Genomic DNA, 13,324 nt, shown 5'->3' with positions numbered 1-13,324 from the left:
TGTATTAATCTTAAATATTTTTTATTTTTACATTTATGTGCAGCATAAGTGAGATTTGTCTATAGGGTTTTTTTGAGGGGGTGCTATTTCTGACAGGTTTTGATATTAGGTATATTCTGGCTTCGTAAACAAATTGGGTAGTTTTCCATCTTTTTCTATGTTCCAGAACAGTTTCTACTTTCTATTCATTTTGACAGATAAACACTGTATAATAGAGATGACAAGGAAGAGAATGCAAATCGGCACAGATTATTTTGCCTCAGTAACTCCGCCACTTTTGTAGCTGTAGGACAGCCTTGATTGTACAGGCGCAATTTGGAGCAGTAGGAGGGTCAAACGGTCCATTATTTTGGTGTTGAAGAGTGTAGCTGGCTGGGCAGGCACAGAGGTGAGTGAAGGGGTCCTGGGGAGGGAGGCAAGTGCTGAGGGAGGAGCTGAGCACCAGAGATGAAAGGAGCATTTACAATGGGCTGGAGGTGTTTAAACAAGGTCACAAAAACAGGATCAGGTAGAAGAACTGGGCCTGAAGGTGAGGAATGCCAGGCAGGGTTAGGGATGGTGTGGAAGGGTGGGGGTGGGGGGGGGGGTAAGGAGAGAATTATCTGGGAGAGGATACTGTTTCCTTTCCAGAGGAGTTTCCAGTGCTTTGCCTGTTGGTCACTGGCTCCTGTTGGGAGAAAATAATATTGTATCTGCCCCACTGTCCTACCATCTCCCTACCCTCATCTCAGCAAAGGCTTGGATCTGGAGGCCTTCTGTCAGTGACTTACATGTTTCTGAGCACAAGAGTTCAGCACGGAGGGCAGGGCAGAGGGAGTCAGAACAGAAGACAGACTTTGCCAGCTCTGACTTTATGCTTAGGGCCAAGTCCTTGACAAAGTTCTCTGTATCTTTTTCACTCCTTGCCTTCTGCTTCTCTCTGGTTCATATAGATAGACCCATAGTATTTGCTGTATTTTTTTTTTAAGTCACAGGTAAGTGCTGCAGGAAAGACTGGGAACAACATGGTATGGAATTATTGTGAGCTGTTCAGCATCATGCTTGCCTTAGAGCTGAGGCCATCTTGAATGAAAAACCAAAGACATTACAGAGAATTGAAATGCAGCCCATGTGAATTTATTTTAAGGCCAAACAAATTCCAAGCCCTTTTTACACATATTCTTTTGAAAATTATTTTAATGATGGCAAAACTGACATTACTGTTTTATAGATTTTCCTCTCTCTCTCTCTCTTACTCATGGATGGGTTAGTTAACAACCAACAGCCAAGAGCAGCCACCAGCTTGACATCAGGAGGAAGATGCCAGGAGCACAGATGGTCCACAACCCAGATAATTAGCTTCCGAAGAAGAAACCACATCTCATAAGTCTTCTCTGAATGTAGAGCTTGGTTGGGCACAGCTGGGGCAGAGAACAAGCAGGCCCCCTGAAAACTCTTCTTTACCTCTTAAAATGTTGGTAGAGCACTCACCCACTTCCTGTGGACAACCACCTACTCATAAGACCTGCAGGGAAGAATTCCAAATAAATATTGTTGACACTCCACCCTAAAGGAGGGTCAGCGGAACTCTCTACTCCTTAAGTGTGGGATGCACATGGTGACTTCCTCCCAAAGAGCACAGGATGGGAGGGGGTGAGGAGAGTGTAATTTTACAGTGGAGGAACCTGATAAATACTACTCTTGCCAGGTGATAAAGGTCAACATCAACAGTCATAAATTATGTTGATAGTATGTACTATTGATATATTATGAAAATGATACTTCACCTCTGTGATCTTCCTCCCCAAACCCATAATCCCAGTCTAATCATGAGAAAACAATCAGACAAACTAAATTCCAACAGAGGGGCATCCTATAGTATGCCTGACCAGTACTTCTCAAAACTATCAAGGCCATCAAAAACAAGGAACAACTGAGAAACTTGTCACAGCCCAGAGGAGCCTAAGGAGACATGACAACTATATGTAACACAGTATTCTGGATTGGATCTTGTAACAGAAAGAGGACATTAGGTAAACACTAAGGAAATCTGAATAAACTATGGACTTTGATAATAATAATTTATCAATATTGGTCCCTGAATTATAATAAATGTACCATACATGTGAAGATCTTAATAACAAAGAGAGCTCTGGGGAGGCACATGGGAACTCACTGTACTATCTGCTCAATCATTCTGTAAATCTAAAACTGTTTTAGCAAATAAAGTGCTAGGGGTGCCTGGGTGGCTCAGCCGGTTAAGGGTCCGAATCTTGATCTCCACCCAGGTCATGATCTCATGATTGGTGAGTCAGAGCCCCAAATGGGGCTCTGTGTTGATGGTGTGGAGCCTGCTTGGAATTCTCTCCCCCTCTCTCTCTCTGCCCCTTCCCTGCTTGTGCTCTCTTTCTCAAAATAGATAAATAAACTTAAGCAAAGAAATAAAGTCTACTAGTAGTAGTTTGTAGTAGGTGTACTAGTAATGATGGGACAAAAGCACTTCCAACCACTTGAGGCTTTTTGTATGCCTTTTCTTAGTTGTTTGGCTTTTTGACTTTCGTCCTTCTGGAGCATTTATCGTTGCACCCAGAGCTCTTTAGAGCTTATCCTATCCACACCCTTTCCATGTTTCCAAGGACTTTGTCCCCAACGGTCCAGGATGATCTCATTCAGTCTCGTGGCTTTCATCACTACCTCTCTTCTGGCATTTCTAAATCTTCTCTGGTTCAGATCAGATCACTCACTGTTCATCCAACTCTCTATTACACAGCGCCCCCTAGGCGCCCAATCAATTCAGCACTTCTAAACCCGAACTTTGATTCTCCCTAAACCCGCTTCTCTCCTTTCTTGTTTCACTCACAGAGGCCAGAACCCAGACTCCTCTTTCCTGGAGCCCTGCGAAGCAGTCCCTAAGTTCTGCCAACGCCTCCTTCTTCGGGCTTTTTGCACTGTGTTCTCTTTTCCATCCCTGCTCCCAGGCCCTCAACACCTCTGGGCTCCCCGCCTTCAGGTATTCCCTTTCTCCTCCCCGTGTCTTCCCTTGCTTCATTCCTCTGCTTCTTTCCATCCCTCTAACAAGAGTGTATATATTTTCCCAGGCCTCCTCCAGGCACTTCATGACTCCTCTTCGCTGTAATCCCTTACCACGAATGTGTGAGTGTGTGTGTTTACCTTTTGTGTTGAGATATAAAATCACAAGGAATTAGTGGCTGAGTTTCCACAATCTATTTGTAAATATACGAAGGCCCATACAAAGCCCATTTTAAGAGCACCAGCCATTAACTCAATTCTCTTGCTTAGATGGACCTAAGCAAGTAGTGACACAAGAGTCATTTCTGAATTAGGTAACGGAAAAAGCTGACATAAGATGGCTGCAGAACTCAGTCAAATTAAGACCTATAAAACGAAGCTGCGAAAAGATAAAAGAGGAAACTTCTAAGAGTGTAAGGAAAGGAAGGGAGATTTAAAAGATTTTGCTTAAGGCCGTGTCGCATGCGATGCAATAAAGGAGTCTCAGTCCCGCCGAGCCAGCCAGGAGTCGAACCTGGAATCTTCTGATCCGTAGTCAGACGCGTTATCCATTGCGCCACTGGCCCTGAGACAATTACACTCGACTCAATGATGACACTTCAAGCTTATATTGCAGGGTTTCATGGGACGTGTAGTCCTTTGACGGAGTTCTATGAATGCACGAAGCATTCTGGGAGATTGAAATTCGTCGAGAACCAGACCCTGAGATTGGTGGATCTTCCGGAGCCACGCCGTAAGCCACTGTGCAGCCCGCGGATTGGCGGGAGGAGCCACTCCCCACCCCTCCGCCTCTCGCTCTGAAGCCGTGGAAGACGCTCTGGTTGTTAGGGCGACTCATCCCGCCTTCCGGGGGCTTTTTTCTGGCTTTTTGATTGGCTGCTAATACCAAGGAATCCCGGCGTGGACAGCGCGAGGGAAAAGATGGCGGCGATGGCGGTCGGAGGTGCCGGTGGGAGCCGCGTGTCCAGCGGCAGGGACCTGAATTGCGTCCCCGAAATAGCTGACACTTTGGGGGCTGTGGCCAAGCAGGGGTGAGGGCCCAGACCTCTGCAAGCGGAATGCGGGCTCCGAACTCGGGGACGAAGGGGGGACAGACTAGTCATCCCCGAGAAGCAGGGGTGAGGGGGTCGGAGTAAGATTAGGGCGGGAGAAACCATTACTCCTTGCGGGTGGGTGGAGAGCCTTAGGCTCTGGGGCGTAAGAAAAAAAAAAAAACAAACTTATTGGAGGTGTGTGGTCACTGAGCCCCAAAGTCGGGGGAGTTGTCAGGTAAACTCGAAAAGGGAACATACAGATCTCCAAGGCCCTGGAGAGCGGGATTACAGTCTGAGAGTGGGAGGGAGAGTCGGGGGGCTAGAGAGAGAAGAGGTAAATCTTAAGGGGGAAGGCATGGGCGATACTGGGGCAAATCTGGATGTGATGATCCTGGAAAACCGGTGACAGCAGAGTAGAAATCCACTTGGGGTGGATTTTTATCTTCTCTCCTTGTCTTTTCCATGCCTGTGTTTTGGGGAGAAATTGAGGCACAGTGCAGCGGAAGTGATCTGCCCCAAGGTGGGCTGAACTCAGCAGTCCCGTCGGGTGACTGATGGCAGCTGAGAGGGTTGTGCAGAATTGAGATAGCCTAATCCAGTTGCTTGGATTTCTGGGCACTGCTGCTCTCTTTACATGACGATTCTGGGTCTGTCGCGGTTGTAGGTTTGATTTCCTCTGCATGCCTGTCTTCCACCCGCGTTTCAAGAGGGAGTTCACTCAGGAACCTGCTAAGAATCGGCCGGGCCCCCAGACACGATCAGACCTACTGCTGTCAGGAAGGGGTAGGGACCATCCCATATGCCCCTTAATTATTAGAGGCAGTAACAACTTCTGCTTTAACAGTGCCCTCATTCTCCTCCTTTCCTGACTTGGATATATTGGTTAGTCCTGGGACACAGATAACTCTTGTTTTCTTGCTTACCTGCTAAAAGCTGTAGTCTATTCTGCATCAGGCTATCCCATATCTGTGATAGAAAAAGTCTTTTATCTCTCATCTCTACTCTTTATTCCCTGTTAAGAACTAGAAATTGAACAAGTAAAGTGCTGACCCTCATTTAGTCTTTGTCTTTCTTGGATGGGGGGAGTGCAGACTGGAATACGCTAATTGTGGGAAAGCTTTCTCCATGGATTCGTCCAGACTCAAAAGTGGAGAAGATCCGCAGGAACTCCGAGGCGGTAAGACTGTTTCACCAATCCAATGGATTTGTCTAGAGGTCAGGTTCATAACCACGCTGGGTACAAAGAGCATTTTTTTTTTTTTTCTCCCATAACTTAGTAAATCTAATATAATTCAATTAAAGCTAATTGGATTCCTAGCTCTTAACCTTTTCCTCTTGATCTCCATTCCAGGCCATGTTACAGGAGCTGAATTTTGGGGCATATTTGGGTCTTCCAGCTTTCCTGCTGCCCCTAAATCAGGAAGATAACACAAACTTGGCCAGGGTTTTGACCAACCACATCCACACTGGCCACCACTCCTCCATGGTATGGCTAAGGGCCTCCCTTTCTGCTGCATGTTATGATAGTCTGCTAGGTATTTTCTTGTTCCTAGCCATTGAGTAAAGAGTGCATTTGGGAGAACTGACATGTCAGTACTGCCTACCAGCATCTAAAAGTGGTAAGCAGACTGTTATAAAATATATAGAATGTATAGTTATTTCTAGAAACTTACAGTTGCAATAAAGGACAAGGCAGGTATTTACATAAGGATATACACAAGGTAAGTGTACATGTGCATATAACCACAAGTTGGGAAAAACATAAAAGGATTAACTTGTGAGCTGGATCAAGATTTTTCTTTTTTTGAAGTTTATTTTGAGAGAGCAAGCACGAGTGGGGAAGGGGCAGAGAGAGAGGGAGAGAGAATCTGAAGCAGGCTCTGTACTATCAACGCAGAGCCTGACACGGAGCTCAATCTCACAACTGTGAGCCGAAATCAAGAGTGGGATGCTTAACTGAGCCACCCAGGTGCCCTGTGGATCAAGATATTTTTAATTGAAGGAAGCTTTCTGGACCTAGTGAGTTCCAAAGAGTTCTAAATAGAGTACTTGTTCATGTGCAGTTCTGGATGCGGGTACCCTTGGTGGCCCCAGAGGACCTGAGAGATGATATAATTGAGAATGCACCAAGTACACACACAGAGGAGTACAGTGGAGAGGAGAAGACATGGATGTGGTATGTCTCCTTTTGCTGCTGTGCCAGGGCAAAGGGGAGGATAAGGGGAGGTACAGGGTGGAGCCTGTAGGGAGGTCTCCTCGAGCTGTGGTAATTGGTGAGCTATATATATTTGACTGTATTTTTCTGTATTTGACCCCGACAGGTGGCACAACTTCCGGACCTTGTGTGACTATAGCAAGAGGATTGCGGTGGGTAAGTCCACAAGGGTACTGGGATAGGTATCCCTTCTCTGACCTCCTGCGAGTAAGAATTAGGAGTTTTGGGGGCACCTGGGTGGCTCAGTTGGTTAAGCATCCGACTTCGGCTCAGGTCATGATCTCATAGTTTGTGAGATTGGGCTCTGCTATCAGCACAGAGCTCACTTCAGATCCTCTGTCTCCCTCTCTCTCTGCTTTTCCCCTGCACACACTCTCCCTCTCTCTTATATATATCTCTCTCAAAACTAAATAAATATTAAAAAAAAAAAAAGAATTAGGAGTTTTTGGAGATGCTAAGTGAAATTTGTGCATTTTTGATAACTATGTACTTCTGGTGACTTTACAGCTTGAAATACTTTTTTATTAAGTTTTGTTAAAATGAAGATTTTTTTTACTTTTTTTAATGTTTGTTTATTTATTTGAGAGAGAGAGAGAGAGAGCAAGCAGGGGAGGGGCAGAGGGAGAGAGAGAATCCTAAGCAGGCTCCTCGCTGTTAGTACAGAGCCCAATGCAGGGCTCAATCTCATGAACTATGAGATCATGACCTGATCTGAAATTAAGAGACGCTTAACTGACTGAGCCACACAGGCATCCCTGGTTTACTTTTTTTTCTTTTTTTTTCTTTTAAGCTATGTTAGTACACAGAACACTTCATTGTTATTTAGGGGGAAGACAAATGTCACTAATTGAATATCTGTGAAGCTAGATTGATAAGGGGGAGAAAATACCTTTCCCTTCTAGTTCTGAGAAACTTCCTCTTTGGTTCCCAGGAGGAGGGATTCCTTGATGATGATACACATTAGCCACCTTGGCACAGACACCTTATGGTGTGGAAAAACTAAAATTCATTTTTTATGTCCTCTTCTCCTTCTCTGCCTTCAACATAGATTTGACTTCCTTAAACCCAGAGACCTGTTGGAACCTGACCCGAGTGTCAAAATGGTTCCCAGTATGTCAGGCAATCTGGACTTTGCAGGGTCACCATGGAGATGGCATCCCTCAAAAGAGTTCCTCTTTTAGCTTGTGGAGCATCAGATTGATAATTCTGCCATTTTCATTTCAAAGTCAGGGTTGGCTTGTGAAAAGTTGTTTAACAACATGCTAAATGTGAAATGTCAACCCTTACTCTAAACTTTTCCTTGTTCAGGCACTTGGGTGGCTCAGTCGGTTAAGCGTCTGGCGTCAACTTAGGTCATGATCTCACGGTTCATGGGTTTGGGACCTACTTTGGGCTCTGTGCTGACAGCTCAGAGCCTGGAGCCCCCTTCGAGTTCTGTGTCTCCCTCTCTCTCTGCCCCTCTCCCCACTTGTGCTGTCTCTGTCTCTCAAAAATAAATAAAATATTAAAATTTCTTTAAACTTTTCCCTGTTCAGAGCATCAAATGAAGACTTCATTAGGTTTTATGAAATGGCTGACTTTGGTAGTCCATTAAAGAAAGGAGTTTGAAAGTTGGTGTATACTGTTAACATTGTCTGCCCATGTTCTGCCTGAAATACCATGATTGTTTATGAAAAGTATCTTTAATAAAGCTGGATACAGTTAAAAAAAAAAAATCAGGAGTTTCAGGGGCGCCTGGGTGGCTCAGTCGGTTAAGCAGCTGACTTCGGCTCAGGTCATGATCCTGCGGTCTGTGAGTTCGAGCCCCGCGTCGGGCTCTGTGCTGACAGCTCAGAGCCTGGAGCCTGTTTCAGATTCTGTGTCTCCCTCTCTCTGACCCTCCCCTGTTCATCCTCTGTCTCTCCCTGTCTCAAATTAAAAAAAAAAAAAAGTTTAAAAAAAAAAAAAGGAGTTTCATGTATACTAGGCTGCTGGGCAGTTTTGCTACTTTATGTCTCAGTAGGCCTTGCTCTTAAGGAGTAAACAGATGTTGCACAAAAAAGCAAGGAAAGCCTTCTTATATAGTAGTTAACTTTCTTTTCCCTCGTGTAGCTCTTGAAATTGGGGCTGACCTCCCATCTAACCATGTCATTGATCGTTGGCTTGGGGAGCCCATCAAAGCAGCCATTCTCCCCACCAGCATTTTCCTGACCAATAAGAAGGGATTTCCTGTTCTTTCTAAGATGCATCAGAGGCTGATCTTCCGGCTCCTCAAGGTGGGTGGTAGAAGGTTTCCAAAGATAGATACTCCAGCTAATCCTCTTGCCTTATTCACATGTGTGGTGCCTTTTTTTTTTCTGTGAGGCTGATTCTTTTCCTTTCTGGTTTCTGGGGAGCGATTTCATCAAAATTGGAGCTCTTGAGAACAAAGAGGCGAATGGGATGAGGAGCCCCAGAACATTTCAAAAGGAACCAAATCTCATGAGAACTTTGCAGAAGGTTTCATTTAAGATGTTACAGTGAGGATCGATGGGGCTGTTTGAGTCAGGATGATGCTTATATGGCATTAGAGGGCTTTATAAGTTTATTGAAGCTTCATGCTGTTGTGTTGATACGTGGAGATATCTGTTGAACTGGAAGACTGATCGTTTGGGCCTTATTTTACACCAGGGTTCTTTGGCCATAAGCCATAACAATATCCCAGAATCTTGGTTCGAGGACTGTACCTGATGGTCTGACTTCTCTCACAGCTGGAAGTGCAGTTCATCATCACAGGCACCAACCACCACTCAGAGAAGGAGTTCTGTTCTTACCTCCAGTACCTGGAATACTTGAGCCAGAACCGTCCTCCACCCAATGCTTACGAACTCTTTGCCAAGGGCTATGAAGACTATCTGCAGTCCCCACTCCAGGTGGGTCTGGAGTATTCTGAGAGGAGGGAGGTGTGGGAGAAGAGTCTCTGACCGTAGGTGCCCTAAAATCCTACCAGAGCTCAGGAAGCAGCGGGAAATTTTTTGGTATTCTGGTGTGTTGCCCTTGCCAGAAACTGGCTAACTTATTTTCCCTTTTTCCTCTCATTCGTCAGCCACTGATGGACAATCTGGAATCTCAGACATATGAAGTGTTTGAAAAGGACCCCATCAAATACTCTCAATATCAGCAGGTATAGTGTGGGTCTGGGTCAAGTACAGGGCCGGGATGTCCTGGGTGAAGATGGGATCATAGCCATGAGGTCTTTTCTCCTTCCTCCACCAGGCCATCTATAAATGTCTGTTAGATCGAGTGCCTGACGAAGAGAAGGATACCAATGTCCAGTGAGTGCTCTTGCCCACAATCCCAGAGATTTGCATACCTCTTCTCTATCTGCTAAGTCAGCTTGACCCTTCCTCTTTCTTAGGGTGCTAATGGTGTTGGGAGCAGGCCGGGGTCCTCTGGTAAATGCTTCTCTGAGGGCAGCCAAGCAGGCTGACCGGAGGATAAAGCTGTATGCTGTGGAGAAGAACCCAAATGCCGTGGTGACGTGAGTAGCAACCTCCTTGCTGGGAAGTTTGTCTCCAGTGCCAGTTTTTCTTACCAGTGTCCTCACTTGCATTATCTTTATTTTAGGCTAGAGAACTGGCAATTTGAAGAATGGGGAAGCCAGGTGACCGTCGTCTCATCGGACATGCGGGAATGGGTGGCTCCAGAGAAAGCAGACATCATCGTCAGTGAGCTTTTGGGCTCCTTTGCTGACAATGAACTGTCACCTGAGTGCCTGGATGGAGCCCAACACTTCTTAAAAGGTGCCTCTAGGCTGGGGTGTGCTGAGTAAGGGGAATGGATTCTCAGCTTGGAAGGCTGTGGCAGTTTGGGGGGCGGGGGCGGGTTGAGTGAGGCAGCAGCAGCCTAGGAGGAGGTGACAAGGTTTAAAGGAAGGTGGGTTGGACTTGGGTTATTGCCCTAGCAAATGAAGTAACTTCTCTGAACCTCACTGTTCACATCTGTAAAATGAGAGGAGTGGACTAGAGCAGATCCTCCTTAAGTCTGAGGTCTGTGGATTCCCTGAGCTGATGTAATATGTACCTTGGGCTTAGCTTTCATCCATATATCAAGGTTCTTTATGACCCTACAGAAGTTAAGAATCACTAGATTAGAATATCTTAGGTTCTTTCCAGTTTTAACCTGTGTCTCTGTAAGTTAACCTCAAAGTAGAATTTCTCATGAAAGGACCTAGACAAAACAGACCTAGACAGCTCCATGTTGTCACATGTGGTATGTTTTGATGTAGGAGGTTTGAACCTTCAGTTAGACGCACCATTTTCATCCCTTGGGAACTAATATGACCCTCCTACTCTCCAGATGATGGTGTGAGCATCCCTGGGGAGTATACCTCCTTTCTGGCTCCCATCTCCTCCTCCAAGCTGTATAATGAGGTCCGCGCCTGTCGGGAAAAGGACCGTGACCCTGAGGTAAAGAGCCACTGTCTTCTGGAGAGCTCTTTTCTCTTTAGTCATCTTCTTTTTCTACGTTAGCATCAACTGTTTTCTTGCACTGGAGAAGATGAAGTGATGGAGGAGCTGGGGATGTGGGAAAGCGAAAGTTGAAATGAAAATGTTATCCTTTTCTGTGTCCCTGAGGCTCAGGCTTCTTTTCCCGGGGAAGTAGGTGTGTCTTGCCTGTCTGCTCCAGCTCTTGCTTGGTCTCTCGGGACAGGCCCAGTTTGAGATGCCTTATGTGGTACGGCTGCACAACTTCCACCAGCTGTCAGCGCCCCAGCCCTGTTTTACCTTCAGCCATCCCAACAGAGGTGGGTTCCCGCCATGACTCTCCTCTGACTGGATGGGTGAGAGCTTACCTTTCTGGCTTCTTCTCTTGCTATCCTGGGTTTGCTCTGTCTAGGCTTCCCATCCTGTTTTTTGCTCTTGCTTTACCAAGTTGTCTAGAGCTTTTGGCCCCTTGTCATCCACATAACTCTTCCTTGACAGATCCTATGATTGACAACAACCGCTATTGCACCTTGGAGTTTCCTGTGGAGGTGAACACAGTGCTACATGGCTTTGCAGGCTACTTTGAAACTGTGCTTTATCAGGACATCACCCTGAGTGAGTGTCTGGGGCAGTGGATGGCAGGGCATGAGTATGTTACGTGGGCAGTTTTGTTAATGTTTCATTTAGATGCACAGGGAGCCCAAGAATCAATGAATGGGGATCTTTGATTACTTGTTTCTCTGTTCACAGAAGACACGCCCCTCAACCCAGGCAAAAAGCAGAGTCACAGAGACCTCAATGTTTTCATTATTTTTTCAAACAGGTATCCGTCCAGAAACTCACTCTCCTGGGATGTTCTCATGGTTTCCCATCCTCTTCCCTATTAAGGTAGGAATCACCTTTAATACTCCATGGGTTAAGGAGTAACTTTTGCCATTGGTGTTCTGCCCTTTCCCTGCTCTCAAGAGGATGCTTGAGTATGACCCATGTTCTGCTACTCCCACATGTTCTTGGATCCCTGTTGTAGATGTTGAGATGTCTGCGGTGCCTGTCTCCTTAGCTTCCCCACATCTCCTCTGGCTCCTCTTCTGTCTAGTCTCTACCTTGAGCAAGAGTCATCTTTTAAAAGCCCAGATCTTGTCATATCTCTGTCCTGCTTAATACTGTTCATTGACCTCCCACTGCCATCAGGGGAAAGGTTTAACCTTGTAAGATGGTGTGATCTAGTTTTAGCTTGTCTTTTCAGCTGCTCTTCCCTTAGTTACATTGCATCAGCCCCCCTTTTTTTTTTTACTTGAAGTATAATTAACAAAGCAGTGTTATATTAGTTTCAGGTGTGCAACATAATGAATCAACAATTCTGTACATTACTCAATGCTCATCATGATTCTGTGGACCTTCTTTTGGTTTCTCTAATACCCTGTCTTCTTTCCTGCCTCAGGCTTTCACACCTCCTTTGCCTGGAAAGTTCTTTGTTCATCTCTTCACTCAGCTGACTTATATTCCAGGTCCCCTTAAACATTCCACTTGTCAGATAACTTTAACTGACTGCCTGAACTAGGTTCGCCTTGCCTCCTAGGTGCTCTTGTAGCGCAATGTTCTCTGCATGTTCATAGCACTCATCACACTTCTGATGGTTTGTTTAGTGTCTGATTGTTCAGATAATTCATTCTGAAAGACTTCAAATAAACTTCATGAGGGTTGGAATGTCATGTTTTATCCTTTTCTCTGCACACTTAGCTCAGTAGTACATTGCCACATACAATTCATTAGCTCCACCCTGAACCTCCCTGTCTTTCTTCTTACAGCAGCCCATTACGGTACGCGAAGGCCAGACCATCTGTGTCCGTTTCTGGCGGTGCAGCAATTCCAAGAAGGTGTGGTATGAGTGGGCTGTGACAGCACCAGTCTGTTCTGCTATTCATAACCCCACAGGCCGCTCATACACCATCGGCCTCTAGCCCTGCCTACAAGTGTTGAGACCTTGGAAGCAGCTTCAAGTTCTGCTCCTGTAGCACAGAAAGTGCAGTACATCTGTGGGCTGTGATTCCCCTTGCCCATCAGAGTGGAGCATTTCAGTCTGCTTTCCTGCCTTACATCAAGGTGGGCAAAGGATGAGAATTAATTGCAGGGCTCGAGCCACCAATCTGTGAAGACTTCAGGCCAGGGTGGGAGGAATTAGTGCTGGATCTGAAGCTACTCCAACAGGCATTCGGCCTCAAGTGCTCCCTGGAATAGCCCTGAGAACATGTGGATTGAACAAATTTTCAGCCCTTTTCCCTGCCCATCTCTGTTCCTGTTTTGATGGTTTTGTGTGGGAGGAAATACAAATAAAGTGAAGTTATAGCCTTTTCCTGCTCCAACCCTGTTGCCCCCTGCCTCTGCTTTCCCACACTTTACTTAAACCTAGGCATATTCAGATCTGTGCCCTTATGCAAGATTCAAAGCGCCCTAAAACTGTTCCCTATTCAGGAAGCTTAATGGTCACTCTTGGACTCCTGGCTGTAGGCCTTTTCGGCCAGCTGCAAAGAGGTCTTGTACATTAGGTCCTGTGATTAGGCTTTTCTCTGGGGATGAAATTTTGCCACTATGGAGAAAGATGTAGTAGTGAGTGAAGCCAG

General features: G+C 45.8%; 1 protein-coding gene, 1 long non-coding RNA gene and 1 other non-coding gene across 4 annotated transcripts; 1 reads left to right on the top strand and 2 right to left on the bottom strand.

The window, feature by feature from the left end:
* Nucleotides 1-3,502: 3,502 nt before the first annotated feature.
* On the bottom strand, nt 3,503-3,575 carry TRNAR-ACG. The gene has a single exon. It is a non-coding gene; the product is annotated as a tRNA-Arg (tRNA).
* Nucleotides 3,576-3,884: 309 nt separating this feature from the next.
* On the top strand, nt 3,885-13,066 carry PRMT5 (protein arginine methyltransferase 5). 2 transcript variants are annotated; one of them, XM_003987460.6, is made up of 17 exons: nt 3,885-4,040; nt 4,708-4,826; nt 5,135-5,220; nt 5,395-5,529; nt 6,107-6,219; nt 6,365-6,414; nt 8,350-8,513; nt 8,988-9,149; nt 9,323-9,400; nt 9,493-9,551; nt 9,635-9,757; nt 9,844-10,019; nt 10,576-10,685; nt 10,930-11,023; nt 11,202-11,318; nt 11,527-11,591; nt 12,512-13,066. In XM_003987460.6, the coding sequence occupies exons 1-17, from the start codon at nt 3,931-3,933 to the stop codon at nt 12,662-12,664; spliced, it is 1,914 nt and encodes a 637-aa protein (XP_003987509.1). In that variant the 5' UTR covers nt 3,885-3,930; the 3' UTR covers nt 12,665-13,066. The 2 variants fall into 2 exon arrangements, with proteins under 2 accessions (XP_003987509.1, XP_019688358.1); XM_019832799.3 differs by lacking the exon at nt 4,708-4,826 and having other exon boundaries at nt 3,935-4,040.
* Nucleotides 8,560-11,213, bottom strand: LOC123386015. Its single transcript, XR_006599397.1, has 2 exons — nt 11,072-11,213; nt 8,560-10,793 (listed from the first exon to the last, which is right to left on the bottom strand). It is a non-coding gene; the product is annotated as an uncharacterized LOC123386015 (long non-coding RNA).
* Nucleotides 13,067-13,324: the final 258 nt, after the last annotated feature.

The sequence above is a fragment of the Felis catus genome, chromosome B3 (assembly GCF_018350175.1).
Source record: "Felis catus isolate Fca126 chromosome B3, F.catus_Fca126_mat1.0, whole genome shotgun sequence".
Classification (NCBI taxonomy): domain Eukaryota; kingdom Metazoa; phylum Chordata; class Mammalia; order Carnivora; family Felidae; genus Felis; species Felis catus.
This window is presented reverse-complemented; position numbering and strand designations above follow the sequence as displayed.

Excerpts from the sequence above, each read along its gene's own strand:
- PRMT5 (XM_003987460.6), top strand. The coding sequence starts at position 3,931 with ATGGCGGCGATGGCGGTCGGAGGTGCCGGTGGGAGCCGCGTGTCCAGC. Across the intron at positions 5,221-5,394 it reads TCCGCAGGAACTCCGAGGCG|GCCATGTTACAGGAGCTGAA; the intron begins GTAAGACTGTTT and ends TCTCCATTCCAG. Across the intron at positions 9,150-9,322 it reads ATCTGCAGTCCCCACTCCAG|CCACTGATGGACAATCTGGA; the intron begins GTGGGTCTGGAG and ends CTCATTCGTCAG.